This window comes from Suncus etruscus, chromosome 4 (genome assembly GCF_024139225.1).
Source record: "Suncus etruscus isolate mSunEtr1 chromosome 4, mSunEtr1.pri.cur, whole genome shotgun sequence".
NCBI classification, from domain to species: Eukaryota; Metazoa; Chordata; class Mammalia; order Eulipotyphla; family Soricidae; genus Suncus; species Suncus etruscus.
Genome location: NC_064851.1, coordinates 66,057,373 through 66,082,792, shown reverse-complemented (window position 1 = coordinate 66,082,792; position 25,420 = coordinate 66,057,373). Strand labels below are relative to the sequence as shown.

Below are 25,420 nucleotides of genomic sequence, written 5' to 3'. Positions count from 1 at the left end.
ACACACACACACACGGTTTTTGAGTCACGCCTGGCAATGCTCAGGGGTTACTCATGGCTCTATGCTCAGAAATTGCTCCTGGCAGGCTCAGGGGACCGTATGGGATGCCGGGATTTGAACCACCGACCTTCTGCATGCAAGGCAAATGCCCTACCTCCATGCTATATCTCGGCCCCGGATGTTGCTATATTTTAATTTCAATTTTTGTTCTTGTGTGCTAAGAAGCAAACCAGTGCTTCACACATTCAAGGGTTGGTCTCTCCTGCTGAATCTTGGCCCTTGACCACTTGCCCTTAATTCAGTGACGAATTCATTGATGAATGCAGACATGAGAATTTGGTTCCTGGCATCGTCCACATGCCAGGTGCAATCCTAGTGGTTGTGTTGCTTTTGGTTCTTGGTGCCGTAAGAGCATGCGATGTCCAGCATAACGATACCAAGCCTGTGAGTCTTGGTGAGCAACAAAACCAAACATCTGAATTCCACAATCAAATATTGTGATCCACAAGAAGAAAGGGAAGGGAGAGTAAGACAAGAAAGAAATGAGGAAGAAAGACATCAGGGAAATAGTCAACTTGTTGAGAAAGATACAAGGTAATTAATTGTTACTTTGTAAATTCCCTTGCATGTTGCCATATTGTATATTATTCATTCTTTAAATAATTAGATAATCTTGGATGTATGGTACCTTAAAAGTAAAAAACTAGTTAGCCAGTAAGTGAGACAGACAATGTAGAAAAAGGAGGAAATATAGGCTCTGTTTTCCAAGATATCCTGTGAATTTTAGAAGAATTTAAAGAATTCTGAAAATAATTTAATATTTTGAGAATTTAAAGAATTCTGAAAAAAATTAAATTAAATAATCAACTTAAAAACACACACATGAAAAGAAAAATTCCCTCTGTCCCAGATACAAAGGCTCTTCTAAAAGAATGCTATGTTAGGCCAAAGGATAGGCTTAGGAAATTTAAAAAAAAAAAAAGGCAATGTATCCTAGGTGCCACCCTAGGATCAGGGCAAAGACCAAGATCACCAACCACAGAAGATGGTTTAAAATGATACGGAGGTAACAGAACCTCTAGAACCACAAAGACTGACTTCATCATAAGTCCCACCTCAGGAGCTGTGCAGATACTGAGACCTCTAAACACAGAACAGAAGTCTTCCACACACCAAAAAAAAAAAAAAAAAAAAAAAAACCACCACCGGGAGAGTAAAGGCTCCTGAGCAAAGTCTAGTGTTGATCCCATGACAGTATGCTCCAAGGACGGAGAAACCCCATATCTCTTAGGCCAAGTGAATTCCTTTTCGAATGACCCCAATATTTACTGTGCCAGGGCAGGAGGGAAAAAATAAAAATACAAAAAGCACAAAACCTTGGTTATTATCTATATATTTTTTACCTCCATTTATTATTGTTGTTATTATTTTTATTCACCTATCTATTTTGGTCGATTTCTCTGTTTGGGAGTGATTATTGAAACTGTCCCCAACCATACTTATATTTTCTCTTCCTTTCTTTTCTTTCGTTATGTGCTATGCCATGTTTCTCATTTCAAGACCATGGTGTGTTTTTTTTGTTTGTTTGTTTTTGCTTGTTTTGCTTTTTGTTGTTTGTTTGTTTGCCTGTTTTTTTTTTGTTTTGTTTTTTTTTTTTTTGTGGTGCTTATCGATACAGCTCAAGCCCTCACTAGATATTTGACACTTCTTTTGGTACTGGTGGAGTGTTTCACCTTCTTTTTCTCCATCTCTCAAAACGATGATGAGAGCCTCTAGAAGGATTCCGCCCAGTTTCGGGGTATTAGATCCTTACCCCAGTTTATTACTTTTCTCTTTTTCAAACAAAACCACGCAACTTGAACTAGCTAGTCCTGCCTCCAGTTAGAGGGGGAACTAAGGGAGGCATCAAGACCAAACAGGTGCAAGACTACTAAGTTGTGGGTTAGATAAAGAGGGGACCACATATTCAAGCCGACCTGGGATGAGGGAAGAGGAAATGGGAGGTAGGACAGAAATGGAGGTGTAGGGAGGACAATTTGGTGATGGGAATCCCCCCTGATTTTATGTAAATATGTACCTAAAATATTATTGTCAACACTATGTAAACCATTATGATCAAAATAAAAATTAAAAAAAAAAAAAAAAAAAAAAAAAGGCAATGAATGCAGAAGAAACTAAGTAGAGGAATTTTTTTTTCCAACCCCACTATTGTACAAGAATTGCTTGATTTCAGTCATTTAGGCAGTCTGCTGCAACAAAGGAAGTTTCTGAATTACAATAAAACAAATTTGGGGGGCATCAGATTAGTTTCTGTTTGGATTTTACTGGTTATTTTGTTTTGGGGAATAGGGACTGTGTTTTTTTAATAATTTACATATGTTTATTTAAATAATTATTAGGCTACACTAAAAGTTCAGTAAGTATTTAAAATCTCACTAGTAGATATAGAGAAATTTTATTTTTTTATCCTTAACAAATTAAAATAAAGTTTTTTATAAATCTTTATTTAAGCACCATGATTACAAACATGTTTGTAGTTGGGTTTCAGTCATAAACAGAATACCCCCCCTTCACCAGTCCAACATTCCCACACCAATACCCCCCCCTCCTTCCCAATCCCTGCCTGTATTCTCGACGGGCATTCTACTTCTTTGTTCAGTGCTCAGGGCTAATACTTGTTTTGTGCTGGGGAAACCATAGGTCAGATATGTGTAAGGCAAGCAAGCACCCAATCAGTACTTTATTTCTCAGAAATGCCACTAATCTCAAACATGCATCAAGACAACATATACCTTTTACAAAATGACTTTTAATAGTGAGACAGGAACTTGGACTCCTCCTAGTGGAACTCCTCCTAGTAGAACTACTGTAATACTTGGAGGGGGGATGCATTGAGGGTCTCAGGACTGTTGCCTCAGAGCTCCTGTGAATTAAACTGATCAGCCTGAAACTCTGAGTCATCTCAACAGCTGATGTTTTCCCATTAGTTGTTCAGCAGGGAGCGTCATTTCTATAACAGTTACCCGAGAGAGGCCAATCAGATAAAAAATAGCTGTCCTTTGGTACTCAACCTTTTTACTTTTAATCAGTCCATGCCTTCTCCATGAGGCAAGAAGATGATGTATTCAGTGCACCCTTACCTGCCAAATCTGCTCTTCACTCAGTGAGGTCAGGCGGTCACTCTTCAGGACCTCTTGAAGCAGACAATAAGGAAGAGTCAGGACATCTTCTGGGCGACTCTTCAGAAGTTCCGAGAGATGTTTCACCAAGAAGTCGATCACGGCCTTCTCCAACAAAGTGAGGTTAAAGAGGTCCGCAAGTCTGTACAGATCCAAGTAATTAAAGCTATTTAATTCCTGAATGCACAAAAAAATAAAATGGAGGGATAAAAGATATCTTAGTAATCAAAACAAGAAAGAATGAGAAAGAAATTACAATGGGCTATATTCATTTATCAGTTGACAGGAGCAAGAGAAATGAGACTGGACTCCACTGAGAATGTGGAACAGAACCATGAGGAAGTCCAGGACAGACCACACAGCCTCAGCCTAACCATAACCCATTGATTTCCCTTAAGTGCTGCCCCTTGGTAAAACCTAAATGCTCAGACATCTGAATTCTGAATACAGGAATTGAATGGGGATTCGAGTTTTACTCACCAGATGTTACTTTGCATTCTACTAAAAAAAAAAAAAAACAACCTGCTTTTTATTTTGCTATTCTTACCTCTTTTTATAGCTCTCTGGTGCTGTTTTTATTCTAAAGTTCTTATGAGGATAGATAAAGGGAGATTTACATTTCCATGACACAAACTATAAATAGAAAGACCCTACTTACTCATTCTCCAAAACTGCTACATAAGTCTATCTTTGAGTTTAAACCAACATGTACCCTTAGTTAATCAAATTGGAACATGAAAGTTCATCTGTAAGGCCTTAGGAAATGAAGACAACTTACAGAAACGATTTCTATCCTGAACAGTTGATTCCTATGGGAAATAAAATGTATAATGATCTACTTTTGTGTTAGCCTAAAAAATGCAGCTCACAATGTGAATTTCCCTATTTTCAGATATTTCATAGCAAAGCTTCATTGGGAAGTAGGCTGGGGTGACTATTCTCTATAATTGCAGAGACCTATAGATAAAACTCTGATGTCTGCAGAGTTCCATGTCCCGTGGAACCTGTGTACTGGGAATTTGCAAGAATAAGAGTGAGTGTAAAAAGTTTGTTGAATAAAAACTTTGCTATTTCAAGTAGGATAGTGAATCATGTCTTAATTTTTGCTCATGTTTAACTTATAGTTATTAATATATGAACATTATTTTCCAATATCTTAAGGAAGTGGAATATCATTACATAAGCTATTTTACAATCTCTTTAATTTGCAAATTGTCTCCCCTTTTTATGTTATATAAAGTATAAGGTTCTTTCTAAAAATATTCTAATGTATTTCTTCAAATGGCCAAAAGGCACGAGAAAAAATGGTCCACATCACTAATTATCAGGGAGATGCAAATCAAAACAACTATGAGGTACCATCTCATGCCACAGAGAGATTGGTGCACATCACAAGGAATGAGAACAAGCAGTGCTGGTGGGGATGTGGAGAGAAAGGAACTCTTTTTCACTGTTGGTGGGAATGCCATCTAGTCCCAACCTTTATGGAAAGCGATATGGAGATTCTTCCAAAAACTGGAAATTGAGCTCCCATACAATCCAGCTATACCACTCCTAGGGATATACCCTAGGAACACAAAAATACAACACAAAAATCCCTTCCACACACCTATATTCATTGCAGCACTATTTACAATAGTCAGACTCTGGAAACAACCAAGATGCCCTTCAATAAATGAGTAGCTAAAGAAACTGTGGTACATACACACAATGGAATATTATGCAGCCATCAGGAGAGCTGAAGTCATGACATTTTCCTATACATGAATGTACATGGAATCTATTATGCAGAGCGAAATAAGTCAGAGGGAGAGTGAATAGTCTCATTCATCTATGGGTTTCAAGAAAAATGAAAGAGGTTTCTGCAATAATTCTCAGGGACAAAAGAGAGGAGGGATAGAAGGTCCAGCTCATGACATGAAGCTCACGACATAGAGTGATGAGTGCTGTTAGAGAAACTACCATGTGAACTATCCTAACAATGTGAATGAATGAGGGAAGTAGAAAGCCTGTCTAGAGTACTGATGGGGGTAGGAAGAAGGGAGATTTGGGACATTGGTGACAGGAATGTTGCACTGGTGAAGGGGGGTGTTCTTTACATGACTGAAACCCAGCTACAATCATATTTATAATCATGATGTTTAAGTAAAGATAAAAAATCAGACAGTAATCATATCAAGAAGAACAATTATTATAGAGCAAAAGTAATAGTTTTCTAGTGGATGTATTTAAAAATTAAAAATAAATTAATTTTAATATAAAAATATTCTAATGTATTTCTTTCTTTAAAATTTGTACATTTAAAGGAACATGTTCTAAATACAACGTCCATTTGGCAACCACTAGCCACATGTGGATATTGATTTTTTGAAATGTGACCTATCCATTTTTAAATGAGCTTTAAGTATATATATATATGTCAAATGCAAGAAGTATCTAAAGTAAAATATCTTCTAATTAATATTTTATATTGAATATATGTTGAAATTATATTGTTCTGAATATTGTACATTAAATGTAATAAAATTTTTTCATTATCTATGTGTTTGTCACTATGTTGGACAATGATGTCCTGTAAATAGCTTCTAAGGCTGCTATAAATTATAAAGCATAATAAAGTTTTCAGGGTCCCAACTTCATCTTAGCACAGCTACCTGATGAATCATTTTTAGTTTTAATTCCATTCCTTTGGGCAAAGGGTGACACTTTAATTATAATCCTAAAAGAACTGAGTTACAAGACCCTACCTCTTAATACCTTTACTTGCCAACACAATTGAAAAGAAATAAATGTTTATCTTTTAAAACAAAGTTTACCACAGATGACCAGTAAAATGTATTATAATCAAACATCTGTCTCTTCGTAGCTGTTTAATCAAACTTGGATTACCATTCAGCAAATTTTACCAAAAGAATAGTGAAGATTTTTAATCCTAGAACTAAGTTTTGCTAGTGATGCTTTAGTGTATTTTCTGAATAATTTGGTAAATAAATTTGGTAAATTAAATAAATTTGGTAAAATAAATTGGTAAAGTATTCTCTTGGAGGACAAAAAGTATAATAAATCTCGCACATAAAGCTTTCAGAGAAAACTTTAGAATTTTAATTTCCTCAGAATGAATCAAGTGTTTCTGGCTAGTACATCTATAAATTAAGTTTAAATATTTAGGGGCCAAAGAAATAGCACAGCTGAAGGGCATTTGCCTTGCACACAGCCGACCCAGGACTGATGGTGGTTCATTTTCTGGAATCCCATATGGTCTCCTGAGCCTCCCAGGAGTGATTTCCGAGCACACAGTCAGGAGTAATCCCTAAGTACCACGGGGTGTGACTCAAAAAATGTTTTAGTCTTTAATCAGAGATTTGATTACAATGTTAGTATCACTAAATTACTGTACAGTTTTCAAATTTGTAATGGTGGTGGTGCTGGAAGCATTTGTGTGTGTGATGTGTGTGATATGATGTGTGTGTATGTGTGTGTGTGTATAGAGGTCAGAACCTTCTGGTACCCAATTACATGCCCATAGTAGGATGGTCATGAAACCATAGAGAAAAATGAGCATCTGCAAGAAGCAGAAAAATTAAAGCTCTGGAATGAAGTTAAAGCTCTGAAAGGTAGATAAGAAGAGATTCAGACAAGTTTTTTCCATTTGTTTTCTTGCCTGAAAGGTGCCTACAAGTGTAAGTTTGGATTGGATTAGGTAGTGACAATTAAATATTCTATATTAATTGCTTTATGGGAAAATAATTTTGTGTTTTTAAGATTAAAAGCTTGCAACATAAGAACACGTCAATTCAAAACTACAGACAACCAGATAATTCTTTTTTCTTAATAGAGGAATTTAAACATTGTGCTTCTTCTCTGCCGTGTTTCTTTCAAAGGTAATTACTTAATGCTTTCTTCCACAGTACTGAAATATTTTCATTTCCTAAGGGTTTTATATAACCACGCAACCCAGTCTAACAAAACATTTTATATTACTGTAACACTAAAAGAGCTAAATGGACAAGTGTAAATGACTACCCAAAAAAAGCATTATAGAATTGAACTGACACATAAGAAAGCATTGGTTAAAAGCCTGATTCCTCTTTCTACCCTTTCTCTATTCTACTTAAAAAACATAGTTTTCCCCAAATCTTCAGTGCTTCCTACACATGTCAAAGGTTTCCACTCCCCTTAGCACCTTCGTAGTTAAATTGTATAAATCAAAGAGGTGATGAAAAAGAAAAAACCCAAGCACTTGTAAGGTCAGGATGTGACGATATTCAAGCCTCATATTTGTGAGCTTTAAGCAAAATCATCTTGTCTGGTTCTTTAGACTAAGACTGTGTGTAAGCAAAATCATCACCATGATACTGTTTTTAAAACTTTCCATCATTGTGAGGAGGTGTGAAGCAATGGTTAAAATGCATTAAATGGCCACAGATAACACTGGGGTGGAAAAAAATAATAACTAGTACAGATATAGTGCTATTATGTTTCTAGTTAGAAAAAGTAATAAATGTTTGTTTTTATAAAACTCAGGAAATACAAACTATGGACAAGAAAACAAAAACCATTCATCTTTCACCCTGCAGAGATAATCATTATTAATGTTTTATTATGTACTTCTAGGCTCTTTTGAAAAAAATTTTATATAGAGAGAATAATTGCATTCAGTGACAGATCAGCTACAGAGCAGACTCCTTAGAATCAGGAACTAAATGGTTCAAATTCAGCCTTAATACCACTGGCCATGACCTTGGGTCAATCAGTGAACTAAGTTTTAAGTTATTCCCCATTTATGAAATGAGGAGTTTAACTGATTATAAGGTTCCATAGAAATAATGAATAAAAGTACTTATAACAGAGCTTGACATTTTAAAAGCAGATTTTTGTGGGAAAAAGAGAATAAAGTATATTTGAACATTATTTGACATCCATAAGCCCTGATTCATTGCTAATGCAAGGAAGTTTAAGAAAGAATAGATATCAATGTCTTAAGTAGCTCCCATTAAATCAGTAAATTGGAGGCTGGCCAAAGCAAAATCCATACAACTCAGATAAAAACTGACTGCAAGTTGTAAACCCCACATCTTTATTTCTACCCCAAAGGCTTTCTCCAAAGTTCTAAATTCATTTTTCCAATTGCCTGTAAGATGACATCTTTTGTTGATTATATTGTAATACAGTACTTAACATATCCACATTGAATTATTTTAAAAACCTAATTGTCTATGTATCTCTCACAGAAATTTGCCTATATCACAGATCTAGTCACCCACATTAGGGTCCTGAAAACTGGTTCATATACTTCCCTCATATTTAATCTGTCACTGAGTTCTGTTTATTCCTCCTCTTTAGCATTTAGTGTCTTTGCATATTCAGACTTCTTTTTTTTTTTTTTTTTTGTGGCTCTGAAAAGAGCCTTTGGGTGGACTAGTACAAGCAGCAGAAAGTTTACTTGGAGCTGGTGTACTTGGTGACGGCCTTGGTGCCCTCGGACACGGCGTGCTTGGCCAGCTCGCCGGGCAGCAGCAGGCGCACGGCCGTCTGGATCTCGCGGGACGTGATGGTGGAGCGCTTGTTGTAGTGCGCCAGGCGCGACGCCTCGCCCGCGATGCGCTCGAAGATGTCGTTGACGAACGAGTTCATGATGCCCATGGCCTTGGACGAGATGCCCGTGTCGGGGTGCACCTGCTTCAGCACCTTGTACACGTACACCGAGTAGCTCTCCTTGCGGCTGCGCTTGCGCTTCTTGCCGTCCTTCTTCTGCGCCTTGGTCACCGCCTTCTTCGAGCCCTTCTTCGGGGCGGGCGCCGACTTGGCTGGTTCAGGCATGGTAGCGATGAGTAGCTAAGAAGCAGGAAAAGAAAAATCGCATATTCAGACTTCTTATGACAAGGTCCCTAAATACTATGTCCAGAACCAAGCTCTCAAACTTTTTCTCTCCTTATGAGATTCTGACCATAGTGATGACATCTTTCAAATCCATGAATAGGTTTATATTATTGCTTTAATTTTTATTTTGATCATATTGGCTTATATATCTTTCACAGTAGTATTTTAGGTACATATTGACATTGAATCAGGGGAATACCATCACCAAATTTGTCCTCCCACATCCCAGTTCCCTTCCTGCAACCCATATCCCCCACCATCACCCCCCCGGTTTATATTATTTTTATGGGAAATATTCTCAATTCAGAAATGTTGCTTCCTCTTGTGCCCTGGACTTTACTCAACTTTATACCCAGCATTAAACAAACCTTCCACCCAATTTTGGCTTTAACAAATTCAATACCAATTCATTTGCATCATATATGCCAGGATCACTCTAGATACTAGTAATATAACAATACAGAAGACTACTCAGGTTTCAGATATTATATAGTATGTAGTTTATTTGAAGTGTAAAACTTTAAAAGATTTTATAAAGTTCCATAAAGATGAATGACATAATACACTTACTTTGCATACAGACAACCCAAGATCAAATCTCTGGCACCACTTATGTTCCTCCAAGTATTGGTAGTGGTAAGCCATGATCACAGACTAGAACAACACTAGAATAGCATCTGAGAATTACAATGAAACCCAAACTCTCCAAGCCACAAATATTACAAATAATTGAAAATTTATAACTGAAATAAATAAGGATTAGAATACAAGGGCTCTGTACCCATAAGAAACTATTTTGACATGCACTGGAATGTTAGTAAATGTGTCCTTGAGGCAACATGCAGGCTAAAGCTAGAGGAAAAGCAAATATTAACTGGCCAAGGATGGGAAGGATCTGCTGGAAATATATTTCCTTTTTTCTGTATCCTTGATGTTCTGGGATCTCCTTAATAATGCAGAGACATTTTCTGAGATAGCAAACTTACCTGTGACTGTACACCTTATATATGCCAACTAATCAACAAAGGGCCCATTTTCTGAACCATGGTCTCACTCCTATTCTCCAGGGCTACTTTCATCTGCATTAATCATCCCAGAAACAAGTCCCAAACAACTAGAAAAGGATATTTCTGCCCCAGTGCCTGCTTAATCTAGTTTAAGGAGCAAGGCATTCTTGCCTTACCTTTCTTGCCTTTTTTTTTTTTTTCATTAACTACAATAAATGCCTTACTTATGCTTTTCATTTGCTCCTTTATCTTCTAATAGACACTGGGGTTTTACATTGTGGTCCTGTGAAACCATGTACCTTTTTGATGGGAATGGATGAGAAACAATGCTACCTTTCAATGATGACCACTTCTGAATTGGGAGTTTTGTGCTGAAAGTCTCTTCTAGGAGGAGAAAAGGACTCTGTGGTGCTAAGATTGAACCATGCCATTGCAGGCATTCAAGGCTAGAACTGTAATGCCTGTTCTTTGGTCAAAACAAAAAATTTGAAATAAAGATGAAGGGGGACTTCAAGGACTGTTCCAATGACAAAATGTGCCTATTTCACAAGTGTCTGACCACTAAATCTATCCTTAGTGCCACACATATGTGCCAAGTAGCATCCTTATGTTCCAGCTGTTTGAGACTTGCTAGAAGGTGATACAGAGATAAAGAAGGACAATCATTTACAAACATAATTCCTCATCCATAGGGATTTTTACCTGTGCTATTTCCTGACTTGAACACTACTTTTCTTCCCTCTGCTGCTGGTTATGATGGCCAGAGATCACACATGTCTGGTTGTGTTACTCTCATGGAATTTTAAGTCTGATTATGAAGCTCACTCCTCACAACAGTGCTCACTGAAGGTCACACACTTTAATTGTACTGCTCAAGCACATTATGGATATAATGTACACTAGGAGTGACTGTGATATTCTCACATATGGACATGGGCATCATTATGAACATCACACTTCCTACCACAGTGTTCAAACATCTTCCTTGCAGTGCTCAACAGGGCTTGCATACTTCTTTTTATAAAACTGTGTACACCTGGCTGTGAGTCAGAGTTCACACAATTAAATGAGGCTCCAGGTACTCATGAGATACATGAATAACTCTATCATATTATGACATTTTATTTATTTTCTTGTTTACTTGTGGGGGAGACTTTGGTTCACTCCTGGCTGTGTGCTCAGGGCTTACTCCTGGCTTTATGTTCAGGAATGACTACTGGCATTATTCAGGGAACCATGTGCAGTGCCTGGGATTGAATACAGGTTGCCTTTCTGCAAAAAAAGAATCTTACCTGCTCTACTATCCCCCTGACTCATAAATGATTTTTAAGGAAAAAGGACCTCTCTATGATTTTTTTAAGTCATTGCTCTATTCTCAGTGCTTAAAACAATGCCAGGTGTATTGCATAGGTCAAACCATTCTTGCTTAATGACTGACCCATTTCATTATTAGCTTTTCTGATTCAGGGAAGATGAACCACATCCCCTTCTAGTATCTTCACATCCTGCCTTCTGCAGAGTTCCACCACAGCACTCATTAGAGTGTATACCTTTTAATCATGGAGCTATCTACCTATTCCAAATCCAAGCTCTATGGTGCAAAGGAATGTACAGTATTCTATATAGCAGGAATAAAATGCCTAATACATATGACTATAATTCAATAATCAAGAAATATCAATAAGTTATTTCTCTTATAATGGCAGAAACAGAATAGGTCATGATTTTTTTTTACTGTACCATTAAAATTCTGTTGTCCAATTCAGGTCTTTCTTCATACTATTTCATTTCACAGTGGCCTACATTACCAACCTTTTTATTTTCTGGCCTTTCCTATGGCACAGACACAAAGGCAAGATCAGTGGACATTGAGTTTTATAAAAGAAAAAAATTATAATAATAACTAGAGCTGAAAATGTTAACACAGTGCAATATAGTGGCTTTTCCATGAAAATATAAGCAATTCAGCCAAAGCTTCTTTTTCAGTCCAAAGAGTATTATTTCCTCTATCAAAATGACTATTCAGATTAAGTTTTTTTCCTTAGGAGAAATAATACTTTCTCCTAATTACGTGACTATTCCTTTTCTTACAGTTTGTAGCTAAAGCTCTACTACCCAACTAGAGGCAGTGTTTTAAATGGAAATTTGGCATCAGCAACAAGAAAATCTTGAGTAAAAAGAAAATAGTTTTTTATTTTTCTTAAATAAGAATCTCACTTAGTTACACACCTTCTAACTTGAAATTTAGCTTTTATTCCGAATTATACTTCATATATTGTTGTACTTTGGGGAGTATTTTAAAATACGATTTGTTTCTTTTGGTTTAGGGCTATTTGACTTCTCTTTTCCAGTTTATTTGCTTCTTATAGTATGAGTGACAAGTTAAATAACAGAAAAAAAGAAACATGAAATATGTCCCTGATACTGTTCTTAGTTATGGAATAAATACCAGTTACAGAGCATAATGTATCCTTCACTTTGTATATTCTTCAAATTCAGTCTTTCTGTATAGCTTATTTTCCTAATCAGATTACTTAGATGGCTATTCCCAAGATTCACTGGTAAATATGCTAGAGAAGAAAGCATGGGAAAGGCAAACACTGTCTGAATTTGAGTTATATTTAATCAGTTACAATTGTGAAACAGTGTCAGATGAGAAGGACATAAATAGGAGGAACTGGGTCAGTTTGGGTTGGGGTAAATCTTGTGGCCCTTTCATTACATTTCCCAATGAGGGGAGGTAATATTAGTATCTGGTGGTTCTTATATGGAGCACAGTAATTGGTAATCCCTTAGGACAGTGCTCAATGCCCCAAATAAGTAAGTTCTCGCAGTTGGGGGACAATGATCATAGCAGACTTACTTTATTTTATTATTTAGAGTGCATTCAAATCTATCATTGAAATAATTTCATCTAGATTCATTTGAATACACTGTTTTTAGGGAGCAAGTCAAATAGAAAAAAATAAAGTGCTGTCCACTTCAGTGCTTCCATTTCAAGTCTCCTGTCACATATCAAATAATTTCTAATAATGTATTAATGTTTATATCTTCCAATTAGTAAGAATGTTCCAGATGAACTGATTAAGAATATATCTTCCCCACATATTCATGACAGGCATTCTACTTCTCTACTGGGGGAGGAGGGGAGACATTGGTGATGGGAATGTTGCACTGGTGAACGGGGGTATTCTGTTTATGACTGAAACCCAACTACAAACATGCTTGTAATCATGGTGCTTAAATAAAGATTTATTTTATATATATTAGGGCCAGAGCAATAGCACAGTGGGTAGGGAGCTTGCCTTACATGCTCAATCTTCAATATCCCATATTGTTCCCTGAGCCTGCCAGGAGTGATTCCTAAGTGCAGAGTCAGAAGTAACCCTTGAGGACCAGATATGCCTCCCCCAAAATATATATCTTATATCTGTCCTTGGTGCAATGCATTCATAATACTTTTCTCACAGACTATAACTGAAAAAAAATGTTTGTTGGCTTATAAAATTAAAAAGCAACAAGTTATTAGCTATACCACTCAAATTTTAAGAAGTGAAATGATAGCTTATTTATAAGCATGTTTTCACAACTGAAACCATAAACAGCTCTCCCACAATTAAGTGAGAAAGTGCTCTCAAATATTTGATCAGAGCTTAAGAAATGCTCTATTAAATATAATAAATGTGGATTTTTTTCATACAATTGGAAAATAGGACGTAGGCCCACTTCGCTGGTATTTGTATAAGGCCTAATGTGCACAGAGTGTTGGGTATTCTGATTTGAGTGCTGGATTTTATTTTTTTTCTTCTCAGAATGTTGAAAAAGTAGCTCAATTTTCTTGTTAGTTAGTGAGAACTAGAAATATATAAATGTTCATAGTGTTTGTTAAAAATATGTCAAACATTTATTAAGGAGAACCAATCTCTCATGATTTTCCTCTAGACCATGAGAATAATTATGATATTCCTTGAGTATTATTTGTGAAGCATTTAAGGTCAGGTTGGTTCAAGAGACTTCAGAAAGCTTCAAAAAGGGAATATTCTGCACTACAAATGCTCTTTCCCTTCTTTCAAGAAAAACCAAGATCAGATTCCACTTCCTTAAGAGAGCTTGTCCACTTCAGATGGACAGAACAGTCCTACTGATGATTACTAGCTGCCTGAGCTAGTATTTTATTTATTTAATTTTTGGTTTTGGGGCCACACCCGGTGACACTTAGGTGTTACTCTTGGCTATGCACTCAGAAATTGCTCTTGGCTTGGGGGGACCATATGATATGCCAGGGATTGAATAGCAGTCTGTCCTAGGCTAGTGCAGGCAAGGCAGACGCCTTACTGCTTGTGCCATCACTTCCAGCCCCAGTTTTTTATTTTTATTTATTTTTTTTTAAAGATTTTATTTTCTCAGTTTCCCACTACCACAAATTATGCAGTCAAGTTTCCCACATTTGGGGAAATCACAGGGGTCAGCACATCCGGAGTGCAATGGATAAGCTTCACCCTGGGAAAACCACCTTGTAATCATGGTATCTCCCCTGCCAAGTAAGTATAGCTTTTTTATTTTTTATGGTAACATTATATATATTGAGGTTTGGTCCACTCCCAGTAATGCTCAGAGTTGCTCCTTGTACTACACTCAGGAATTAATCCTGGTGGTGCTTAGGGACCATATGGATGCCAAGGATTGAACCTGGGTTGAATCTTGGTGGCTGTGTGCAAAGCAAAAACCTTTCCCTTTCAACTGTATTTCTGGCCCTGTCTGAACCACTTGTAACATTTTTTTAATCCTCTGACAGTGGCTACATACTTTCTTCCCATTAAGTTATGGACTATTCCTGTTTGCTTAGAACTTCCTCCTTGTCTTTGTAAAGTGAGTTTTGATTCATGGATTATAGGTAGATCACAAGAAAAACAGACCTAAGGATCAGAGCCATAGTAAAGCTGGAAGAGTGCTTGTTTAGGACATGTCCAACTGAGTTTGATCCCCAGAACCCCATATAGACCCCTAAGTCCTGCCAGGAGTGATTTCTGGGTACAAAGTCAAGAGTAAACCCTGAACACCACTGGGTACTGCACTCCCCACCCCCTAACAACAGTATAAGACAATTAAATCAGACCTTTAAACTGTGAACTTTGAGCCAGAGTGATGGCACATAGATAGGGCAGTTGCTTTATATTTGGCTGACTCAGGATAGATTGAGTTCAATCCCGGCATCCCATATTCCCATATGGTCCCCCGAGTCTGCCAGGAATAATTTGCGGCAGAACCAGGAGTAACCCCTGAGTGCCGCCAGGTATGGCCCAAAAACCAAAAAAGAAACAAACAAACAAACAACTCAAAAATACACCCTGTGTTTTGATTTCTCGATAGTGAAATAGTCTTTATTTCCTTTAAAAATACTTTAATATTCTAAATAGTAAATTAACCTATAAATTATAATATTTAATATGTACAAATATTTTTAAATATGTACCTAAAGGAGATAGCACATACCTGGATTGTTCTAAGTGCCAAGTTTGGTCCCAAACATTGCTTACCTCTCTGAGCACTACTGTGTATATCTCTAGTGGCCTCTGTGCACTGCCAATGTGGCCCCAGCACTACACTGCCAGGCAGACAAACAGGAATGTTCTTTGGGTTCCTGAGGGCTGCTGAGGAGATCCATGGTATGGTGACCTCGAATGTTAGCCATTTTTATAGTTTCATACAACAGTAATTCTGTTTTTAGATTTCTGTTCCCATCCATGTATACTGATATTTTATTCTTCATGACCTAGAAAAACTATTAGTTCAATTGACTGTGCAAGTTTATTTAGGCTTATAGTTTTATGTCTTTCTTATCTTCATCAGTTTTTAAATTAAGGGGAAAAGAACTGTTGCATGTTTATGTTGGAATTGTAGGAAAGGCGAATGTTTTAAAACTAACTGTTCAGTATGGCCTTAAGAAGTGTGAATCCCTTTGAGTCTTTCATCTTAAAACAGAATAAGTGCTCTGTAGCAAGGATTCCCAAAATTTATATGTTGGCACTCAATGCACAACAGCTATTTTGTTATTGCTTTTATTGTTATTCCCCTCAAAAAATGTTATCAACATTTCTTAAACTATAGTTCTGCATGTTCCAGAAATTTTATGAAACGATTGTGTAACATGAACTTGGTTTTCCACAAATATCAATAAAAATCACAATTGTCCTGTGTAATCATGATTTCTTTTCTACTTAAACACTTCACAAGATATAAACAAGGAGAACAGACTAGTACATAGAGTGGACAAGCACACATTATATATATATACATATATATGTATGTATATACATATATATATAATGTGCTATGATATATTCTGTTTCCCATGCTCTATATTACATACTGCAGAAAGGAAAAAAAAGAAAGAAACAAAGATCACAGTGTTTAAATAAAGAGAATAAAAAAAGAAAGAAAGAAAGGAATCTAAAGATGAGAGAGCTGCATTTCTTTATGACCTTATTTGAATGATAAACTCCTTGAGGAAATACAATTTATTCAGATTATCAAGACCCTGCTGTGCAAATCTACAGTCTGGGAGCACACTATAGAGATCAAAAAATATTTACTTTATTCTGTTGGGTATAAAAGCTTTTAATGAATGCATAATTAAGGCAAAAAAGTGTATACCACTTTAGAAATTCCACTGCTGAGCCAAGCCATTAATATCCAAGGCACTATACCCAGTTGTGATTCCACCTGTTTCCTATTTGGATTACAATCTAGTTATAAATCACGGTATTACGTGATTACATGACCTGGTGCTGCAGAGAAGGACTGCATGCCAGGACTAGAGAAAGCAATATAAAGTACTGTGTTGTGTATGTGTAGTAAAGGGATAGCACTTTGGAACATTTTGAAACAAATAAAACACAAATTTTGAATAGCCTTGAAATGAATCATATAGGAAAATGTCATATCACATATATAAAAGTATCTTAGAGTTTTTTTCATAGCAGATGATATTAAATTTGTTAGGTTAAAGTTTTATAGTTATCAAAGAAATAAAGAGCAACTCATTGACAATGCAGGTCAGATTACTTGAGATTTAATAAAATAACTTGAACTCATATTTTTGTATATAGTATATGCAAATATATAGGCATAGTTGCATACAAATTTGTAAATATGGAGAGCTAGCAGTGTATTTGTACATTGATATAAATATGCATATGATAAAATTTGATAAAACAAAAAATATTAGTAGCAATTTAGAAAAAAAAAACCCACATGCTCTAATTCCTGTAGTCTTTGAAGGCCTATTTAAATATATTTATGCCATATAACAGAGAAATACTACAATTAGATTACCAGTACATTTTCATAATAAATTGTGTGCCTAATAACCTAGGCTCATGAATAATCTTATATTGTTCTTTGGAAAGTCTCCCATAAGCTAGAAATACAGTACACAAGAAGCCCAGAAGGTCAGTCATTATGAACAACTAATTTTGGTCCCGGTCACCTGTGCTGCAAATTGCTAGTGCAAAGCTTGCTAAAGCTGTTTCAGCATTACACCTATATATTACCACTGAAATATGAACTATGTAGAGAAAGTTAATATATGCTTTTCTTTCAATAGTTGAAAATACTCTATATTGAATTAAATAAAATTAAAATAAAAATTTAATAACTATACCTTTTTAACTATGGTGGAAATTTTTTTTTTTTTTTTTTTTTTGGTTTTTGGGCCACACCCGGTAACGCTCAGGGGTTACTCCTGGCTATGTGCTCAGAAGTTTGCTCCTGGCTTGGGGGACCATATGGGACACCGGGGGATCGAACCGCGGTCCGTCCAAGGTTAGCGCAGGCAAGGCAGGCACCTTACCTTTAGCGCCACCGCCCGGCCCCCCTATGGTGGAAATTTAATAAAATATTTTTATAACAGAAGAGTATATTATTACTTAGAATAATTAAAATATTTAGTTCTGTTCATAAAATCATAGTGTGGAAAATTAGTTCAATTCTGCATATTTCAATAGTATGTTATCTGCTAAGATTGTCACAATCATTATTATATGTAAAAATTATGATTAAGGAGCTAGGAGATTGTATAGCAAGGTTGTTTGCCAGGCATATGCATCATTCATTCAGGTTTTTGTTCCACTTTGGGGCCCCCTCACACAGTAGTGCTCACATCTTATTCCTGGAGGGTCCCTGGCTATATCTGATACTGGGAAATGAACCTGGGTGAGATGCCAGCAAGATGATCACTATAACCACTCCGCCCCCTAATTCAAGTTTGTTTTCTGCACCATTAGTCTCTGGAGCATCACTTGATGCACTTTTGGATGTGATCCTGGGGTCCCCTAGAACTACTTAAGTGTACAAGTATCCCCAGAACCCCAGTCAGAACTGCACCATATTCATGGCCATCACGCTGAGGTGCTGACCCTTGTTGGCTGAGAATCTCTAGTGGGGCCTCTAAAGAACCCCTCTTGAGAAAACCCTAGAAATAATCCCTCTTCTCTTGAGCACTCCTTAGAAATAACCCCTCACAATTCCCCTAAAAGAATGAAAATTTAAAGGATTTGGGGGGGTTCAAGTATGCATTGTTTCAACTATTTATATTTTAAATGCTATAAAAATTCCTAATATCAACATTTTTTTAAAAAGTAGTTTATATATTTATTAATTTATTGGTTTTGGGGCCACACCTGGCAATGCTCAGGGGTTACTCCTGGCTCTGTGCTCAGAAATCACTCGTGGCAAGCTTGGGGGACCATATGGGATGCCAGGAATCAAACCAGGTCCATTCCTCGGGTTGGCTGCATGCAAGACAAATGCCTTACCACTGTGCTATCACTCCAGCCCTTAATATCAATATTTTTATAAATACAAAATCAGGCTACTTCAAATTTATCTATATAATGTGATATTTCCCCAAATTGAATACTAATGATTTGCAGGCAGGTAATTGATGTACAGCAGTGTGACAATGAGGTAGCGCTCAACTAGGTTTACCAGAAGACCAGCATCATCTGGGAAGTTGTTAGAATGTAGGTAAGACCTCACTCCAGATGAGATTCAGAAATTCTGCCTTTGTGGTGACTCTGGCTGTGACCAAGTTTAAGCACCATAACTATGGTGTGTTCACTGGAGTGAAGTGTCCTACCTAAAGAGAGGAATTTCTGTAACAAAACTTTACAACCTTAGCCCAGGTTTTCTTAAACTTGGCAAATGTTTCGGCATGCTGAAAGAACCCAGGCATGGTAGTAACCTGGGTACAACTAAAATGTTTATGTATTTGCTTTTAAAATACAGATTTCAGGGTGATGTTAAGCAGTTCTTTTTGTTTTTGAAAAGGGGCAATGGGCCAAATATAAGTGAAAACCTCTGCAGTCTCATCCCTTATCCTGGTTGCTGACGTGTAAATATTGTAATGCATGTATAAATCTGAGACTGGGCCATCTGGAACTAATTTAATGACATGCACAGTCTGTCATTTCTGTAATTGTGAACTGGTCTAAAGGCCAGCCTGCTCTAAAGGACATTTGTCAATAAAAAGTGAATAAAGAGACAGAGGAAAAAATCTAGGTAAGAAGCACAGCTGTGGAGAAACAAGCATATGGATCGCCCTCTCAGAGAACAACTTATACTTTTCTTCTTTGAAACAGATGCACGTCTCTTATTTCTCTAATTATGGATATGAGGACACTAAGGAACTTTATATAAAAAAAACCACCTTCTTCATAAGAAGCTCTAGTAGCAGATATAAAAGGAACTCAAACTATAAGCATTTTTAGTAACTACTAGGCAGTAGAGGCAGAAATGAGAGCTGTTTTATTTACAAAGAGCAAAGGAAATCATGAACAAAACTTGCTATATACAAAGGCAACAATTTGATGTAATGTGTTGCATTTAAAAGCATTGATTTTGCTACTTATTAAAGTACACTTTTTTTTTTTTTGGTTTTTGGGCCACACCCAGCGGTGCTCAGGGGTTACTCTTGGCTGTCTGCTCAGAAATAGCTCCTGGCAGGCACAGGGGACCATATGGGACACCGAGATTCGAACCAACCACCTTAGGTCCTGGATTGGCCGCTTGCAAGGCAAACACCACTGTACTATCTCTCCGGGCCCTAAAGTACACTTTTAATACAATATTTTTATATATTTCAGTAGGGAAAAATGATAGCTCATTTAACCGTAACTCTTTTAAAACATTATGTGCACACTTACAAAATAAAAAGAAATGACTAAGAAGAAAAATATCTTTTAAAGACAGGTTATTATTTTCAAGTTTTTCAGAAACAGCCCTGTTCAATATGTTGTTGCTTGAAAGGAGAAAATAAAGTCACTGACATATACATGACTGAGAGAAGACAGAAATGACAGGAGAAGGTAGAAAGGGATATATGGAATTAACAAAAGAATTCATAAGAGAACAACAAACAAATTCCATTGTTAGCTCTGATTTGTAAGCAATTATTTGGGTAGTACTATGCTGTAGGAGACTCTCCACACATTATCTTCAATCTTCCATGCCACTATGTAGAAAATTGTATATTGGATATCATATCTGAATTTTATAGAAAAGGAGTAGAGAAAAAGAGATTAACTAATATACACGATGTTACATAACATTGGGATGCAACTTACATCATGGAGAAATAGATAAATCAAGCAACATAGACAATATGCTGTGATCAGTATCCTAAAAGGTTGCTCACAAGTAATGTTTAAATAAACAAAGTTGTTCATAATACAGTTGTTTCTTCCCCACAGATAAAAAGTTATTCATGATGAGTTTAGACATGCAATATACAAAAGCCTTTCACCAGTATACATTTCTCATCACCAACGTCCCCAGTTTCACTCCCACCCTCCCTTCTGCTTGCCTATGAGGCAGTTTTCTTCTCTCACTCTCCCTCCCTCTCTGTCTGTCTGTCTCTGTCTCCCTCTCTATTCCTTTTTCCCTACCATACTTTTAGACACTGTGGTTTCCATATGGTTACTGGGAGGTATCATGCCTATCACTTTATCTCCTTTCAGCACCCAATTCTTGTCCAGAGAGACATTTCTAACTATTATTATCATAGTGGTCCCCTATCTGCTCTAACAGCACTCTTATGTCGGAAGCTTTGTACAATGGATTGGTCCTACTGGCTCTCGTCTCTATTGTCTCTGAATATTACCACCATACTATCTTTATTTTTTAATAGATATTATTTTGTATTTATATAGCACCTTTTTCAAGAACCTTACATACATTACAGTCATTTTATTTAATTAATACCCACAGAAGCTATCTTTATTTTTAATATCCTACAAATGAGTGTGATCATTCTATGTATATCCATCTCCCTCTAACTCATTTAACTCAAAACAATATTCTCTATAACCATCCACGTATAAGTAAATTACAGGGCATCATTTTTTTCCAACTGGTATATAGTATTTCATTGTGTAGATTTTAACACTCATTCTTTATTCACTCATCTATTCTTGGGTACTTGGGTGGTTTACAGATCCTGACTCTTATAAATAGTTCTGAGATAAACATAGGAGTGCAGAGGGCTTTACTGCATTGTTTTTGCACTCGTAGACTATATTCCTAGGAATGGAACTGTTGGGTCATATGGAAGCTTAATATCTAGTTTTTTGAAGTATATCAATATTGTTTTCCAGCAGTGAATAAAAGTCCCTTTCTTCTTGCATCCATACCAGCACTGGCTGTTATTGTTCTTTGTGATGTGTGTCAGTTTCTCTGGTGTGAGATGATATTTTGTTGTTGTTTTAATTTGCATCTCCCTGATGATTAATGATGTGGAGAATTTTTTCATGTGTCTTTTGGCCAAGTGAATTTCTTCCTTTAGTAAAAATCCATTCATTTATACTCCCTGTTTTTGAATGGGATTAGATTTTATTTATTTATTTTTGGTTTTTGGGCCACACCCGGTGATGCTCTGGGATTAGCCCTATACCCCTAGCTATGTTCCTGGTTGGGGGACCATATGGGATGCTGGGGATTGAACCCAAGTTCATCCTGGATCAGGATGCCCTAACCACTGAGTTATTGCTCTGGCCCCTAGATTTTTTTCTTGAAAATTTTTACCAGTATCTTATATATCTTAGGTATTAATAGATAGATATTGTGTAAATAGTTCCTCCCATTCTGTGGATAGTCTTTGCATCCTAGCCACAATTTCTCTTGAGGTACAGAAACTCTTTTTTTTATTTTATTTTGATCATAGTGGCTTACATATCTTTTTACATTAGTATTTTAGGTACATATTAACATTGAATCAGGGGAATACCCACCACCAAATTTGTCCTCTCCCCTTCCCCGTTCCTTTTCTGCAACCTATATCCCCCACCATCATCCCCCGGGCTATCAGTGATAATACATCTGTTTGGTCCTGGTGCCCTCCCTTGTTTCTCCCTCTATTTGAGAGACTAAGCTAGATAAATCGAGTTATGTGGTTTTGTTTGCGGGAAAGAAAATCAATAGAATGGGGTAAAAATTAAGCAAAAAAAAAATAATAAAAATATGCTGAAAATGGGCTTAGTCCTTCTAGTGGTTATCAGCCTCAGTTTGAGAGAGGACTTGAAAAAGGTAATTGAAACACCATAACAATACAAAAATAAATGTCAAATTAAATATCCAGTAAGCCCTACAGCAATAAAGAGAAGCACCACACTATAGTCTTGGTTCTGAATTCAAATCATGCCGGAGTGCAAAAAGAAAGAGAATGATAAGATAAAATAATATAAAATAAAAAAGGAGACATCAATTTTAATATCTACATCAAAGTAAGGATGTCATAAAACAATCAATCAATATATATATATATGTTTAAAAATGATTATTTTGTGCTTTTTTTTTTCTTTTTCCCCCTGCATAGGCACAGTAACTATTGGGGATATTATAGAGGCAATTCCCTTGGCCTAGGAGATACAGGGTTTCTCCATCCCTGAAGTATACTGTTATGGGATTAACTCTAGACTCCTTAAATGATCATTTACTCTCCCTTCGGTGCTTTTGTGGTGTATTAAAGACTTCTGCTTCATCATGGATGGTAAAATCAGTCCTCTGTATCTAGAGATCTTGGTGACTGTGCAGCTCAAGGAATGGAGTTAATGATGAAGACTTTCTTTGTGGTTCTAGCAGTTCTGCTTCTTCAGTGTCGTTTTAATTCATCTTCTGTAGTTGGTGTTCTTGGTCATTATGTTGCTCCTAGGATGTAGCCTGGGACAGAGTCTTTCGTTATGTTTCTGGAAGACCCGTTCACTTGCGGTTGTCTCAGTCAAAACTCTGGAATTGGAGATCTTGTTTGTTGAATAGATTGTAGACCAAAAGCTAGGTTCGAGCTTTTTGTTGTTGTTGTTGGTCCCGGGATGTGTACTATCTTGTCCTGGTTGTAACAACCAGTCATCTGTATATAGAAATCTTGGTTTTTGCACAGATCAAAGGGTGACATGTCTTATAATTTTGTCTTATTGTTGGCTGGTGAGGAAGGATAACTTGTTCTTAGATCTAGTTGTTCCCATTTCCTCGTTGTCAGGTTATCAATTTAGAACTGGCGTATGTTGGCGTCAGAGCAGCATTATGAATGCCCTGGAAGGGACTTGGTTCCTGGAGTTGTTGTGGAGAACTCTGTCGTTTCTATGTCTGGGATCCAGGAGTCAAGGCTGGATGGTTGGTGCCTATTTCCCTGGAGTCTAGGTTGGTTCCCCATGACATACATTCAGGGTGGGAGATGTCCCTGTGTTGTAAAAAAATATAAGTTCTTATCCCTAGTAGATAAGAGCTTGTTTTTACACGTAAAGTTTTCCCTATTTTTAATATGCCTTTGCAGGAGGAAGTGGTGCTACATTATATTGCTGGTGGATTTGGGGGTGGAGAGAGAAGAAAACAGACCCATGACAGAAACTAAAAATATATATGCTCAGACATATCTAAAGAAAAAAGAGTTTCTTAAAAGGAAATAAAAGGATTATGGGGCTGGTGAGGTGGCGCTAGAGGTAAGGTGTCTGCCTTGCAAGCGCTAGCCAAGGAAAGACCGTGGTTCGATCCCCCAGAGTCCCATATGGTCCCCCCAAGCCAGGGGCAATTTCTGAGCTCTTAGCCAGGAATAACCCCTGAGCATCAAATAGGTTTGGCCAAAAAAAAAAAAAAAAAGAAAAAAGAAAAGAAAGAAAATGAAAGGATTAAATAAAGGACATAATTAAAGGACATAGTTAAAGGAATAAAGTGGGGCCGTGAGGGATAGCATGGAGGTAAGGCGTCTGTCCTTCCTGCAGAAGGACGGTGGTTCACATCCCGGCATCCCACATGGTCCCCCATGCCTACCAGGGGCAACTTCCGAGCACAGAGCCAGGAGCACCCTCCGAGCGCCACCAGCTGTGATCCAAAAGAAGCACAAAACAAGTCAAATAAAAAAAAAGTAGAACAAAACAAAACAAAATGAACAAGGGGGGGGGGGAGAAAAAATAAACAAAGAAAAAGGGAGAAAGTGATACGGGAGATTACATTACATTTGGAGAGAAACAGTATAAGAGATAGTGTTATATAGGTCTATACTTAGGATGATAGTATAGGCTTCCCCATTGTATGGTACAGAAACTCAGTTTCTACTTGCTTGGTCAGTGTTACTTTGCCTTTGAAGATATCTTTGGCTTCAATGCCATGGAGGGTTCTGCCTACATTTTCATATATATATATATATATCTTATGTTTGCAGGTTTAATATCAAGGTATTTAATCAACTGTTATATGTCTTTTATGCATAGTGTTAAAGATTCTGAATTTAATTCTTTCCATATAGTTGACCAGTTTTCCCAACACTACTTGCTAAAGAGGCTTTCTTAGCTCCACCTTTATTTCTTGCCAAATTATCAAAGATTACTTGATCATATACCTGTAACTCTCAGTATTCAATAATATTCCATTGATCTAAGGATCTGTCTTTATTTTAATGTCATATTGTTTTATATAAAGCTACTGTTTTATAGTACAGTTTGAAGTTGAAGAAAGTGATACCTCCCATCTTCTTTTTTTCACAAAGATTGCTTTAGATATTCATGAAGGTTTACTGTTATATATGTATATATATATATACATATATATAGTGTGTTTGATCTATTTATTTGAAAAATGACATGGGTATCTTTAGGGATTGCACTAAATCTATGCAAACTTTGGGAAGTATTGCTATATTAATGTTCATCCCCAATCCATGAGCAAGGGATATGTTTCCGTCTCTTTTGATTTTGTTTTTGAGCCAACCCTGGTGACATTCAGGGGTTACTCCTGGCTCTGTACTCAGAAATTTCTCCTGGCTCAGGGTACCATATGAGATGCTACAGATCACAACCAGGTCCATCC

General features: G+C 36.8%; 2 protein-coding genes and 1 non-coding gene across 4 annotated transcripts in view; all 3 read right to left on the bottom strand.

The window, feature by feature from the left end:
* Positions 1-25,420, bottom strand: part of KLHL32 (kelch like family member 32) — a 232,792-nt gene that overhangs the window by 57,165 nt on the left and 150,207 nt on the right. For both annotated transcript variants that reach the window (XM_049771331.1, XM_049771332.1), the window contains exon 6: positions 3,141-3,356. In XM_049771331.1, coding sequence (XP_049627288.1) covers positions 3,141-3,356 — 216 coding nt within the window. The remainder of the gene's footprint in view (positions 1-3,140; positions 3,357-25,420) is intronic.
* LOC126006014 (histone H2B type 1-C/E/F/G/I) lies at positions 8,609-9,009 on the bottom strand. The gene has a single exon (XM_049771348.1). The coding sequence runs from the start codon at positions 8,997-8,999 to the stop codon at positions 8,619-8,621; it is 381 nt and encodes a 126-aa protein (XP_049627305.1). The 5' UTR covers positions 9,000-9,009; the 3' UTR covers positions 8,609-8,618.
* Positions 14,455-14,615, bottom strand: LOC126007952 (U1 spliceosomal RNA). The gene has a single exon (XR_007495417.1). It is a non-coding gene; the product is annotated as a U1 spliceosomal RNA (small nuclear RNA).